This window comes from Engraulis encrasicolus, chromosome 17, assembly GCF_034702125.1.
Source record: "Engraulis encrasicolus isolate BLACKSEA-1 chromosome 17, IST_EnEncr_1.0, whole genome shotgun sequence".
Classification (NCBI taxonomy): domain Eukaryota; kingdom Metazoa; phylum Chordata; class Actinopteri; order Clupeiformes; family Engraulidae; genus Engraulis; species Engraulis encrasicolus.
This window is the reverse complement of record NC_085873.1, coordinates 32,204,352-32,216,851: the sequence shown is the minus strand read 5'-3', so window position 1 is coordinate 32,216,851 and position 12,500 is coordinate 32,204,352. Positions and strand designations below refer to the sequence as shown.

At 42.4% G+C, this 12,500-nt stretch overlaps 1 protein-coding gene across 1 annotated transcript in view; it reads left to right on the top strand.

Moving 5' to 3' along the window:
• nlk1 (nemo-like kinase, type 1) overlaps positions 1-12,500 on the top strand; it is a 22,925-nt gene that overhangs the window by 8,764 nt on the left and 1,661 nt on the right. Inside the window, exons 8-10 of the mRNA XM_063221317.1 lie at positions 2,985-3,086; positions 7,389-7,475; positions 8,166-8,364. Coding sequence (XP_063077387.1) covers positions 2,985-3,086; positions 7,389-7,475; positions 8,166-8,364 — 388 coding nt within the window. The remainder of the gene's footprint in view (positions 1-2,984; positions 3,087-7,388; positions 7,476-8,165; positions 8,365-12,500) is intronic.

The window sequence follows — 12,500 nt, the reverse complement described above, 5'->3', positions numbered from 1 at the left end:
TGTAACATACACGAAAACAATATCATCCACGTGAAAACGCCAAACGCCCGCAAACCGCTGTTCTGTCTACTTCTCACAGCGGCATTAAAAAAGTCCTCCATGAAATCCCAAACCAACATCACTTCAAATAGGTGACAGCAAGCATGCACACATGAAATAACACTTCAGGGAAAATCGCTCTGCACTCATAATAAACTGAGGATTACATAAAATCTGTCCCGAAACCAAGAGGGCATATATAAACTCATTCTCTCTAACAGGAGGAGGGCAACATCATGTAGGAACATGACAGCTCTTTTGTTCCTGTATTACAATCAGAGAGTTCAGTGTGATGTCTTGGAATCAGATGAGCCAATTGAAGTAGACATCTAAATTGGACAGTCTTATTTTCTTTTTTTTCCACTGTAAAAATGTTTTTCTTCTGCACTTTATGAGTGGGTTATCACTATTGTGATGAACAGCTTTGTAGTGTGACAAGTGTTATTCTACCGAGTGTTTTTCAACACTTTTGTGTGACAACATATTTGTAGTGTTTTACTCCTAATATTCAAAATGTGGCTGTATGTGCAGTGGTTTTCAGTTACCAAAAAAACCCAGAAAGGGGTGCAAAATCTTTGCAAAAAATGAGAAAATGCCGCAAAATCTTTGCAAAAAATGAGAAAATGCCGCCACAAAATCAGACATTTTGACCGCAAAAATCACAAAATCCCAGTGCAAAATCCTGGAGGGACTGGTTAATGTGCACGGTGCATGGTGTAATATGACAGTGGAAAAAGGAGTGGATCGGGGGAAATCGGTTTAATAGTTGGTCATTTTATTCCTTTCTGATAGCCCGAGGGTCTCTCTCGTGGAGGACCCAGCAGAGGCTACCAGCGCAGCGCAGGCAGCTGAGCACTTGCTACTTGCTACTTGCAGCCAGTCAGATGAAGTAGCCTCCTTGGTTGAAGTACAGGGTCAGTGCTGACAGGATCTGAAACAACACAGAAACAAGAGACAAACAGTAATTACTACATTTGATTCATCAGCAGCCTACCTACCCCTACTTACAGTGGCGGAACAAATGCACACAGGGCCCTGGGGTGAAACACTGATAAGCTCCCCCCCCCCCCCATACAGCCTGCCAAGCTCATAATAGGGCCCCAACTATCAATACGGCTCCCCCCCCCCTATTGCTCCGCCCCAGGCTACTTAAGTGAAATTGTAGTTAGCTGAGCTACCGGTTAGCGGGATACCTCCACATTTATTTCCTCCACACCATAAGTGGTAGCCTACACAAAAACCCCAAATTATTCCTACAGAGGAACAACAACCAAATGAAAATGTAGGCTAGTGAGTGGTTAATGTTATAGCCTATTGTGATTATGGTTTCTTTTGACGCACCACCAAATACATCAACATGGTACCTGTAGGAAAATGACAACACTTTTAAGGATCTTAATGATAATCATTCCCACTCTTAAAAATATTAACGATTACACTGTTATTAAGATAGAGGACTTACCATCTTGACTGTCCTTTGCACCGTCTCTGGAGAAACTGGTAAATCCCTCTAACGGTAGAAGGTCTTTAGGCGTTCCATTAAAATGGCAGACTAACACCAAAATGTGTGAAACTGTTCTCCCGCTCTTCGTCCATCTTCTGGTTAACCTCAGGCTATGCCAAAATTCAGCTGCAAGATAATATACCGTTCGCACCATGGAAAGCCACAGTTTACCCACAGTTTAACCAAAAGTCTATTTTTTGGCTGGTCAGACACAGCTTATGCTTAACACTCTGGAGCCTTGAAGTATTTTAGGGTACACTGTAAGTTTGCCAAAGATTGCCCCAAACCTGATGGTGTGCCGAGGGCTCACACACACACACACACACACACACACACACACACACACACACACACACACACACACACACACACACACACACACACACACACACACACACACAGTACACATACCCAATGATGTACAGCAGTGATTGCCAATGCGTATGTGTACCACCAGGGGGCATTGTAGGGGGTATGTGGGGAAAAAGGTAAGAAGAAAATATGGAGCATAGTCACCTTGGGATGGAGCAAGAGCTATAGAGCATGCGTTGAAGGGGTACTCATATTTTAACAAAAAGACTGAGGGCAGTGGTCTCTAAATGGCGGCCCACGGGTCAGATCCGGCCCACGCGTGGCAAACATTTGACCTGCCATGAGGTTGGAAGAAATTAAAACATATGTGTGCTATCTGTGGCCATATGGTTGGCTGATTTGTTTTGCCCTCCCTCAGCCTCATTTGCGCTACATAATTTGGCCCTTGGGGAAACATAATTGGAAACCACTGGCCTAGGGGGTACGCAAGACAAAAATGGTTGGATCACTTATGTACGGTATAGCATAGTAATATCTAGAGCCCTAATTAACATTTTTCACCACCAGCCAAAATGGCTATCAGATGAAACCTTACTAGCCAAATATACACTCACTAATGGATCAAAGTTGATATTTTATACCAGCCAGTGTTAATTCAGAGCCCTGAATATACCTTCTGGGTGCACTATTGTGCCTCCCATTCTCTTTTGGTCTGGGACTGCATTTTGACATTCGAAATTTCTGGGGACTCAATGACACATTTTTTGTCACAACCAAATACCGGTAATAATTTTAAAACATTCGACGGAGTTAACTTGGAAGTCATTAAACCTATAGATATTTATGAAATTCAAAGATTGTATGAGGTGTTTCGATCAGATTAATAAATGTTAATATTATTATTGTAATATTTATTAGTATTGTTTTTTTTACACCTATACATTTCAGGCGGCCATATTGGAATTCCAGGTGACCCCAATGTTGGAAAAACAATGCCATAGTAATAGTGTGTGTGTGTGTGTGTGTGTGTGTGTGTGTGTGTGTGTGTGTGTGTGTGTGTGTGTGTGTGTGTGTGTGTGTGTGTGTGTGTGTGTGTGTGTGTGTGTGTGTGTGTGTTTTCGTTCCTCAGCTGGACCTCATCACTGACCTGCTGGGTACGCCGCCTCTCTCTGCCATGGCATCCGCCTGCGAAGGAGCACGCGCACACATACTCAGAGGACCTCACAAACCTGTACGTACACACATACACACACACAAACACACACTCATAGGACCTCACAAACCTGTACGTACACACACACGCACACACACACACACACACACACACACACACACACACACACACACACACACACACACACACACACACACACCAGTGTTAATTTCGTCAACCACGACGATGACGAAAATATTTCGTCAACGCCCCTTTTTCCCTTGACGATGACGAGACGATGACGCACTAAAAATTGCCTCCAGCAAATAAAAATATGACGAAAATAAAATAATATTTTCGTCAACGAGACTAAGAGGAGACGAAATTTACAAGCCATGGACGAATGGACATTAAAAAATATAATTATTTATAATTAATTTGCAAATTGTAGGCTAATTGTAATATATGCCGAGTTTTGAACTTCATAGGTGATTGCGCGCTCACCCTGTTGCCTCGCTTGTCTCTGCCGGCAGCCAGTGCATGGCGCGGCTCAGTCAGTAGTTGTAGCCTAGTAGTTCAGTGAGTCCATTTAAGTTGAGTTTAGGTCCTAAAACATTCCCATAGAAAGAGAAAAATAGCCTACGTTGAGGGAGGTGTTCATTTTGAAACATGTTCAACGACCCTCTTGTCCATGACGAAGACATGTGTTTCTGCAGTAATGACAGTCGCGCCAATCCTCCTCTGATACTGTCATGTTAAACCTCCTCGAGCTTCCACTATTCTCCTTTTCACTTAGGCTGTCTTAGCCCGGCGTTCGTTGTCTGTTCTTTTTTTGTATTGTTTGCTATATTTGTTGTTTAACCATATGAGTAGGCAGTTCGCAAGCAAATCATGATGGTCGGATTTGTGAATTTATTTAAATCAGTCACTGCGGGAGCACGCGCCAGCAGGGGGAAAGTTGGCCAGTCTAAACAGAGGCACGGCTACTGTTGTTTTGAAAAGAATCAGTGGATGGGCAATCGCTAAGGAATTTTAAACTGTTGAGATTTGAAACTTGTTCTCGTCGAGAGCAACGCTAAAAGACCCAAGGAAGTCGACAGCATTTCCATGCGTCTGCAGCGTCTTCCTAAGTTCCAAAAACTCTTTTCAGGGTCATGCTTATCGAGCCTCGACTCCCCCGACAAACAAAACAGCATTAGGCTAGTGTTTAAATATTTGTATGTGCATGTCCTTTCTATCGTCCAGTCTGCATACCCCTGCCTAACTATTTTTCCTGGGACTTTTGCAGGGCATACGAAGTGTGCTCTCGAAATCTATTTAAGCCTATTCCACGCATGCCTCCCGAGTCATTATCTTTCTCTGCTCGCATTACCAATTGAAAACAAAAACCGCTAACTTGCATAGTGTAACATCAGCAATATTTTATCTGACTCGTGGTCATCGGGAAGCCACTATCAGGGAGACTTTTCAACTTCATGGAGACTTGGGATGTCTGGTCTTCCCACTGCCGGCAATCTGCAGGCTTTAGGCTAAGTCACGCGGTCAGGTGAAGAAGAGCATGTATCTTCCTCCGTGATCAAACTCAAAATCAAATAATATGCAGCAGCTTCTAATGCACGAGAGAGAGAGAGAGAGAGAGAGAGAGAGAGAGAGAGAGAGAGAGAGAGAGAGAGAGAGAGGAGAGAGAGGAGAGAGAGAGAGAGAGAGAGCAGCCTGCACCTGGAAGTGTGTGTGTGTGTGTGTGATGCTCTTTTGCTCTATGATGTTGAAATGACTGATTTGGGTTTTGGTGGCAAATGACCAAGTAACAAGGTGAATATTTGCTGCATTAGGCTATATTAGTAATACTTGGTGAAATAACAATAGCCATTGTAGGTTATTTATTTTAGACCACAATATTGCAGTGTTTCCCACAGAAATTTTGGAAACTATGGGGGCAGCCGGGGTTTATTTTGTCCGGGGGGGGGCTGGTTGTTGTCTTCTCGCGCGGGCCTTTTTTTTTTGGGGGGGGGGGGGGGGGGGTGTATTCTTGCAGCATAAATGCAAAACGGCAAAACAATGACTACAGTATGACATTGGCGCATGGAGAAACTGTAGGCCTGGGCCTATATTTCAGCCATTTATATTTTGAGAAATAAGGCTACATAAGATTTTACCCATGACTTGTATAATAGTAGTACATTGTCGTTGTCAAAAAATGCAGTACAGTGAATAATTTCTGTTTACAACACAGTTTCATTCGTCCCTCATGCAGGGGTCTGGGAAACAATAATAAAACAAAATAGGAGCAGAGATAAGAATTTAAGAGCACTGTGAAATTATAACGCATAGACAAAAAGGGTCTTAGAGGGTAGGCTATGCCTTTTCCCCAACACATATCTGTAGGCGTACACATTCTACATGAGGGGTGCTGGTCACAGGGCCAGTTTTTTTTCCAAATTCCTCCCATTAAAAGGGCTGAACAACATATTACACATTTATGTCTATATTCACATTAATTTCTATATGCAGCCCGATGTCTCCTCTGCTGTGTCAATGAAGGTCTGTCACCAAACTCATTACAACTGTAAAACAAAGCCTAGGGAGTGTTAGTAAACTCATCCCAACTGTCCCTTCTCTGAAGGTTTTTTATATTGCTCCCAAACCCAAGTAAACTACAACAACTTGACTAGGCTTTTGATCCCTGTCTTTCAAGCACTTGTGGTTCTCTCTACAGCAGGGGTGCCCAACCTTTTTTTAACCAAGATCTACTTTTGAAGTTGATGGTCTGCCGTGATCTACCAAGTCAAATTCAAGGATGTCAGTATGAAAATTTAAGACCACCATTTATTAATCACCATTATTATGAACAAAATGTTTTCAGTAGGCTACTATGGCCGTATCTTTTCAGTGTGTTTTTAAAGTGTGTTGAATAGCCTATCTTTACAAAGCAATGCAGCACTGATAGTATGCAGAGATAATTTCAGTCATACACAAGTCATAAACAACTGAAACAATTTCAAAATGATAAACATTTGGTATATAAAAGGCACATAGGCCCTATTTCTAAAATATGATGAAGCATTATCATGCCTTCAGTGGTATAGGCTACAAATTAAAAAGGGCTCAGAAATTCACCATTTGTTATGGGTAAATAGTAGGCTACTATGAGAGAGAGAGAGAGAGAGAGAGAGAGAGAGAGAGAGAGAGAGAGAGAGAGAGAGAGAGAGAGCGATGAGAGAACTCATTGGATTGGTTAACACCCCTGTTAAGTGTGACTTCTTCTATGAAGGTTTTTTTTTCAGCTCTCTGGGACAGTAGCACAGCAAAGGCTTTCTATTGTGAGTTTGGCCAATCGTTTTGTCCACAACTGAAGCAAGAAACAGCACAAATTGAAGTGAATTCCATACATGTCAACAACTAACATTTCCCTTACACGCGGCACGCGATGTAAACGCAGTTAGCGATGATGCATGCGACTAGCGATTTGGACGAAGATTCTCGCATAACGCATCGTTGCGCACATGTTCTGCTTTCCCCTCATTCTGTGTTACCGTGGGACTACTTATCTAACTAATACAGAGTCTATAGGATGTATTTACTCCAGGAGGAAAATGCGAAGGAAATTCTAAATCGTAATTCAAATCGTTTTTAACAAAAACGGATATCGTAAAAAAAAAAAAAAAAAAAAAGTAAAAAATTTTTTTTTTTTTTTTTTTTTACATTTTCGTAAACTATGGCGGCCAAATTTAAACTATGGCGGGCCGCCATAGTTTCCTCAATGTATGGGAAACACTGTATTGACTAAAATGACTAAAATTTGAAATGTTGGCTAAAATGACTAAAATGACTAAAATTTGACTATGACTAAAATTGATTTTAGTCATTTTGACTAAGACTAAATTGGGACGGCAATGTCTAAAATATGACTAAGACTAAAATTGATTTTCGTCAATGTGACTAAGACTAAGACTAAATAAAAAAAAAGCTGACAAAATTAACACTGACACACACACACTCATAAGACCTCACAAAATTCTATGAACACACACACACGCAGTACATCCTCAAAGACCTCAAAAACCTGTAAGCACACACACACATACTCACAGGACCTCACAAACCTGTAAGCACATGTGCACGCACACGCACATGCACATCCTCAGAGGACCTCACAAACCTGTTTATGCTGGCATTTTACTATTTGTGGGTATGTGTCCCCCACCTACCTGATGGTGCTTCACAGACTTTATATTAGTGTGTGTGTGTGTGTTTTCTAAATATATCTCACCTGTGTGTGTGTGTGTGTGTGTGTGTGTGTGTGTGTGTGTGTGTGTGTGTGTGTGTGTGTGTGTGTGTGTGTGTGTGTGTGTGTGTGTGTGTGTGTGTGTGTGTGTGTAGCCTTCCCTCTCGGTGCTCTACATGCTGTCCGATGCTGCTACCCACGAGGCTGTTCACCTGCTCTGCAGAATGCTAGTCTTCGACCCAGTGAGTATACACACACACAGACATTATCTCTCTCTCACACACACACACACACACACACACACACACACACACACACACACACACACACACACACACACACACACACACACACACACACACACACACACACACACCTTATTCAGTATGACTTCTGTGAAGATTCTCATCCAGGTCGTCTTCATCGAAAAAATTACATATTTTCATGAGAAATCATAGCACCAATCTCACCAAGTGAGATCAATTCTTCTCTACTGAAAGCGTGTGACTTTCCATTGAACTCCATTCATTTTCCTAGTCAGCCTCCGAAAGGGGCATGGCTGCTATGCCATAGGATTGCAGCTTAGAATGTTGCATCATGTGGATTGTGGAAGAAACTCCTTCTGAACCATCTCTACCTTATCAATCAATATATATCAGTTATAGAGGATGAACTTTTGTTTGTCTGTGTTTGTGTGTGTCTGTGTATTTATATGTACTTATAAATTGTGTGTGTGTGTGTGTGTTGTGTGTGTGTGTGTGTGTGTACATGTGCTTATATGGTGTGTGTGTGTGTGTGTGTGTGTGTGTGTGTGTGTGTGTGTGCGTGTGCGTGTGCGTGCGTGTGTGTGTGTGTGTGTGTGTGTGTGTGTACACATGTACTTATATGATGTGTGTGTGTGTGTGTGTGTGCGTGTGCGTGTGTGTGTGTAGGCTAAGCGTATCTCTGGCAGTGACGCCCTGTCCCACCCGTACCTGGACGAGGGCCGGCTCCGCTACCACACCTGTATGTGCCAATGCTGCTACTCCATGCCCAGCGGGCGCGTCTACACACCCGACTTCGAACCGCCCGCCGCCCGGCCCTTTAGCCACGCCTACGAGGACACCATGCTGTCTGTCTGGCAGGGGAAAGGTAGGCACACACACACACACACACACACACACACACACACACACACACACACACACACACACACACACACACACACACACACACACACTCACCGTACTGCCTATACATCAGGGGTGGGGGACCTTTTTCATTCGAGGGGCCACTTCAAATTCCTACAAGGGTCATAAAAGTCTTGTGAGGGCCGAACTATGAACACAAATCAGGATTTCCCCATGCAATTTAGGCCTACAGTGCCCTCCATAATTATTGGCACCCCTGGTTGAGATGTGTTTTTTAGCTTCCAATTATTATTATTTTTTTCTAAATAATATGGGACCTTAATGGAAAAAAAGAGAGAAATCCAACTTTCAATACAAGAGCATTTATTCAGTAGGGAAAAAATCCCACATAAAGAAATAATTATTTGACATCAAATAATGTGTTTCACAATTATTAGCACCCCTGGTGTTAATATTTTGTACAACCCCCTTTTGCCAACAAAACAGCACCTAATCTTCTCCTATAATGTTTCACAAGATGGGAAAAGACAGAAAGAGGGATCTTTAGCCATTCCTCTTTGCAGAATCTCTCTAAATCATCCAGAGACCTGGGTCCTCTCCTCTGTACTCTCCTCTTCAGTTCACCCCACAGGTTCTCAATGGGGTTGAGGTCTGGGGACTGAGATGGCCATGGGAGGAGCTTGATTTTGTGTCTGGTGAACCATTTCTGTGTAGATTTGGCCATATGTTTAGGGTCATTGTCTTGCTGAAAGACCCAGTGACGACCCATCTTCAGCTTTTGGGCAGAGGGCAACAGATTTTGATTTAAAATGTCCTGGTATTTCAAAGCATTCATGATGCCATGCACTCTAACAAGGTTCCCAGGGCCTTTGGAAGCGAAACAGCCCCACAGCATCACTGACCCACCCCCATACTTCACAGTGGGTATGAGGTGCTTTTCAGCATGCGCATCTTTCGTGGCACGCCAGACCCACTTAGAGTGTTCGTTGCCAAAAAGCTCAATCTTGGTCTCATCTGACCAAAGCACACGGTCCCAGTTGAGGCCCCAATACCGCTTGGCGAACTCCAGACATTTGCGTTTATGATTGTGAGTGAGGAAAGGTTTTCTCCGTGCATGCCTTCCAAACAGCTTGTTGGTGTGTAGACAGCGCCTGATGGTTGATTTGGAGACTTTGTGACCCCAGGATGCTACCATTTGTTGTAATTCTGTAACAGTGAGCTTTGGAGATCTTTTGATTTCTCTTACCATCCTCCTCACTGTGCGTGGTGGCAAAAGAAACTTGGGTCCTCGTCTAGGCTTGTTTACCACTGTTCCAGTGTTTTGAACTTCATAATTATTCATCTCACAGTGGATATGGGCAGCTGCAGTTGAGTGGCAATCTTCTTGTAGCCTCTGCCTGACCTGTGAAGGTTGACGCACATCTGCCTCACTTGTATGCTGTGTTCCTTTGTCTTTCCCATGTTTAAGAGTGGATAAGAGAAATGTCCTCGGTGTCACGTCATATTTATACCCCAGGGAAACAGGAAGTGATGAATTACTAATTAAATGTTCCTACATACTCTGGTAAACTTTGTAAACTACTGTAGAAATGACAGAAATGCTTCAATTATATTTATTTCCTGGGAATTGTTAAGGGTGCCAATAATTGTGGAACAGGTGATTTAATGAAAAATAATTATTTTTCAGTCAGGGATTTTTTTATTTTCTTACAATTCATTTGAGTTGAAGGCTACATTTTCCTACAATTTTCAGTGTGACAGTATTCTTCTGCAATAAACACTGAATCTATTTTAAGGCTTTTAACACATCTCAACCAGGGGTGCCAATAATTATGGAGGGCACTGTATATTGAAGGTAGACACCTTTAAAACAGTCCTTAACTTCTCTAGGTCCCCTGAATATAACTTACTTGCATTGGAAATGTAATTTCTAAGATTCCTTTGCAAAATACGTCATATTTCATGTGAAGTTGCATAATATTGGAATGATATCGGGGGCCGGATCAAACGGCCTCAAGGGCCGCAAACGGCCCTCGAGACATAGGTTCCCCACCCCTGCTGTACATATACTGTTCAGTACACACACTCACACCTATGTGGACACCATGCTGTCTGTCTGGCAGGGGAAAGGTAGACACACACACACACACACACACACACACACACACACACACACACACACACTCACACACACACACACACATACACATACACATACACACACACACACACACACACACACTCACCTTACACTCTGTACCGTATTTTTCGGACTACAAGTCACACTTTTTTTCATGGTTTGACCCCACACTTCCCTCTTCAATATACCCGAAGATTTCCATGCGACGTTTTGGTGTTAACTCACCAGTTTAATTCTAACTCAACAGAAATTAAGCCCCATTCATTTTCAATGGGGTTTAATTTCTGGTGATTTAGAATTAAACTGGTGAGTTAGCGCCAAAACGTGGCATGGAAATCTACAGGGTATATTGAAGAGTGAAGTGTGGGGCACCAGGTCAACAAACAAGAACAGCTGACAGCAAAGCATCAAGGATATCTGGGCTTCCATAACTCCCATGCACTGTTTTTGCCATTGACTTCAATGATAAACACATCATGGCCATTATGAAGACAGAGAATGTCCTAACCAAGTATTGACCATTGCATGTTATGTAGAAAGTACCAAATTTCAACTGATTTAATGTGACCCGAATTTTGATGAAGAAAAATGTGATTTCATAACAATATTCTAATAATGCGAATTCCCCAATTCATGGGTTTTTTGAGCTGGAAGGCCAACGTATATAAAAAAAAAAAAAAAATGATGATTGGAATAGTTAAAAAACTGGGCCATGAATCTACAATCCATGACAGTTTAACATTATTGATGGAATTATGGAAATAAATCAACTTTTTCATGGTATTCTAATAAAAAGGCCTGGAGCTGTATATGTTTTTTTTTTCACCACGGGAGAGCACTATGTGCGCAACTATGTTGTGTTGCCTAATACCACTGAAAAGATGTTACAACTTACCACAACAAAAAATAGCATTTACAATGACGACTGAATAGAAATATACCACCCAAAAGAAGTTAATATAGCCTACTGCTGAGCTCAAGCTGAAAGTAATTAAATATGCAGCCGAAAATGGCAATAGGGCAGCTGAACGAAAGTTTGGATGCAATGGAAAACTGCGGAGGAAAATGTGCATGTTATGAAAAAAACCCAAAAAAGCTATCTGAAGGTTCAAGGCCCACGTCTAGAAGAAGAGCTGAATACAGGACAAATGTGTTCTCGAACAACGTGTGCGCTGCGAGTCAACGGTCTTGTTACGGGCTCCATGACATTGCCAAAGAAATGAATAGGACTTTTTGTGGAAGTCCCGGACCTTGTGGATTTATCGCGTTATGCAATGCAATTCCCTCTCGTGGATTTATTTGCGCTATGCAACGCAATCGCCTCTATCCGAGAACGAAAGTTTGTGTTATTAAAGACGACTTCCAGGTGAAAATCGATAATTTCCGCAAGTTTCTGACAAACGAGCACAACGTGACACTACCATAGGCTACACAACATGGATGAAATCCCCCTCACCTTTGATACCGTCATGGGCTGAAGTCTCAGAAAAAGGGGGTAAAGAAAGACGTGCTCTGGAGACGTTGCCTCGAACCCTCCCACGGTCCAAACAATGCCGACAATTGAATGTTGTTCTGACTAGGGCAACATGGCGCATTATCACTGTTTCTTCTTCTTTTTCTTTTTGTAGTTTTATGGCGGTTGGCAAACCATCTTAGTTGGTGCATTACCACCACCTCTGAATGCGTTGCCACTGCTTCAGATGCTGGTTTATAAAACAATGCCGTCTTCGAGCAGCAGCTTACCATGCGCCAGTTATCACAACATAGATCCGTAGATCCATGGATAGAATAACCTTTAAAAAATGTGCGACGATTAGTCCGGTGCGACGTAGATATGTTTTTTTTCATCTTCAAAATGCATTTTTGGACCGATGCGACTTAAAGTCCGAAGCGACATATAGTCCAAAAAATACGGTACATATACTGTTCAGTACACACACAGAGTACACAGAGTCCCCTGTCTGGCAGGGGAAAGGTACACACACACACACACACAC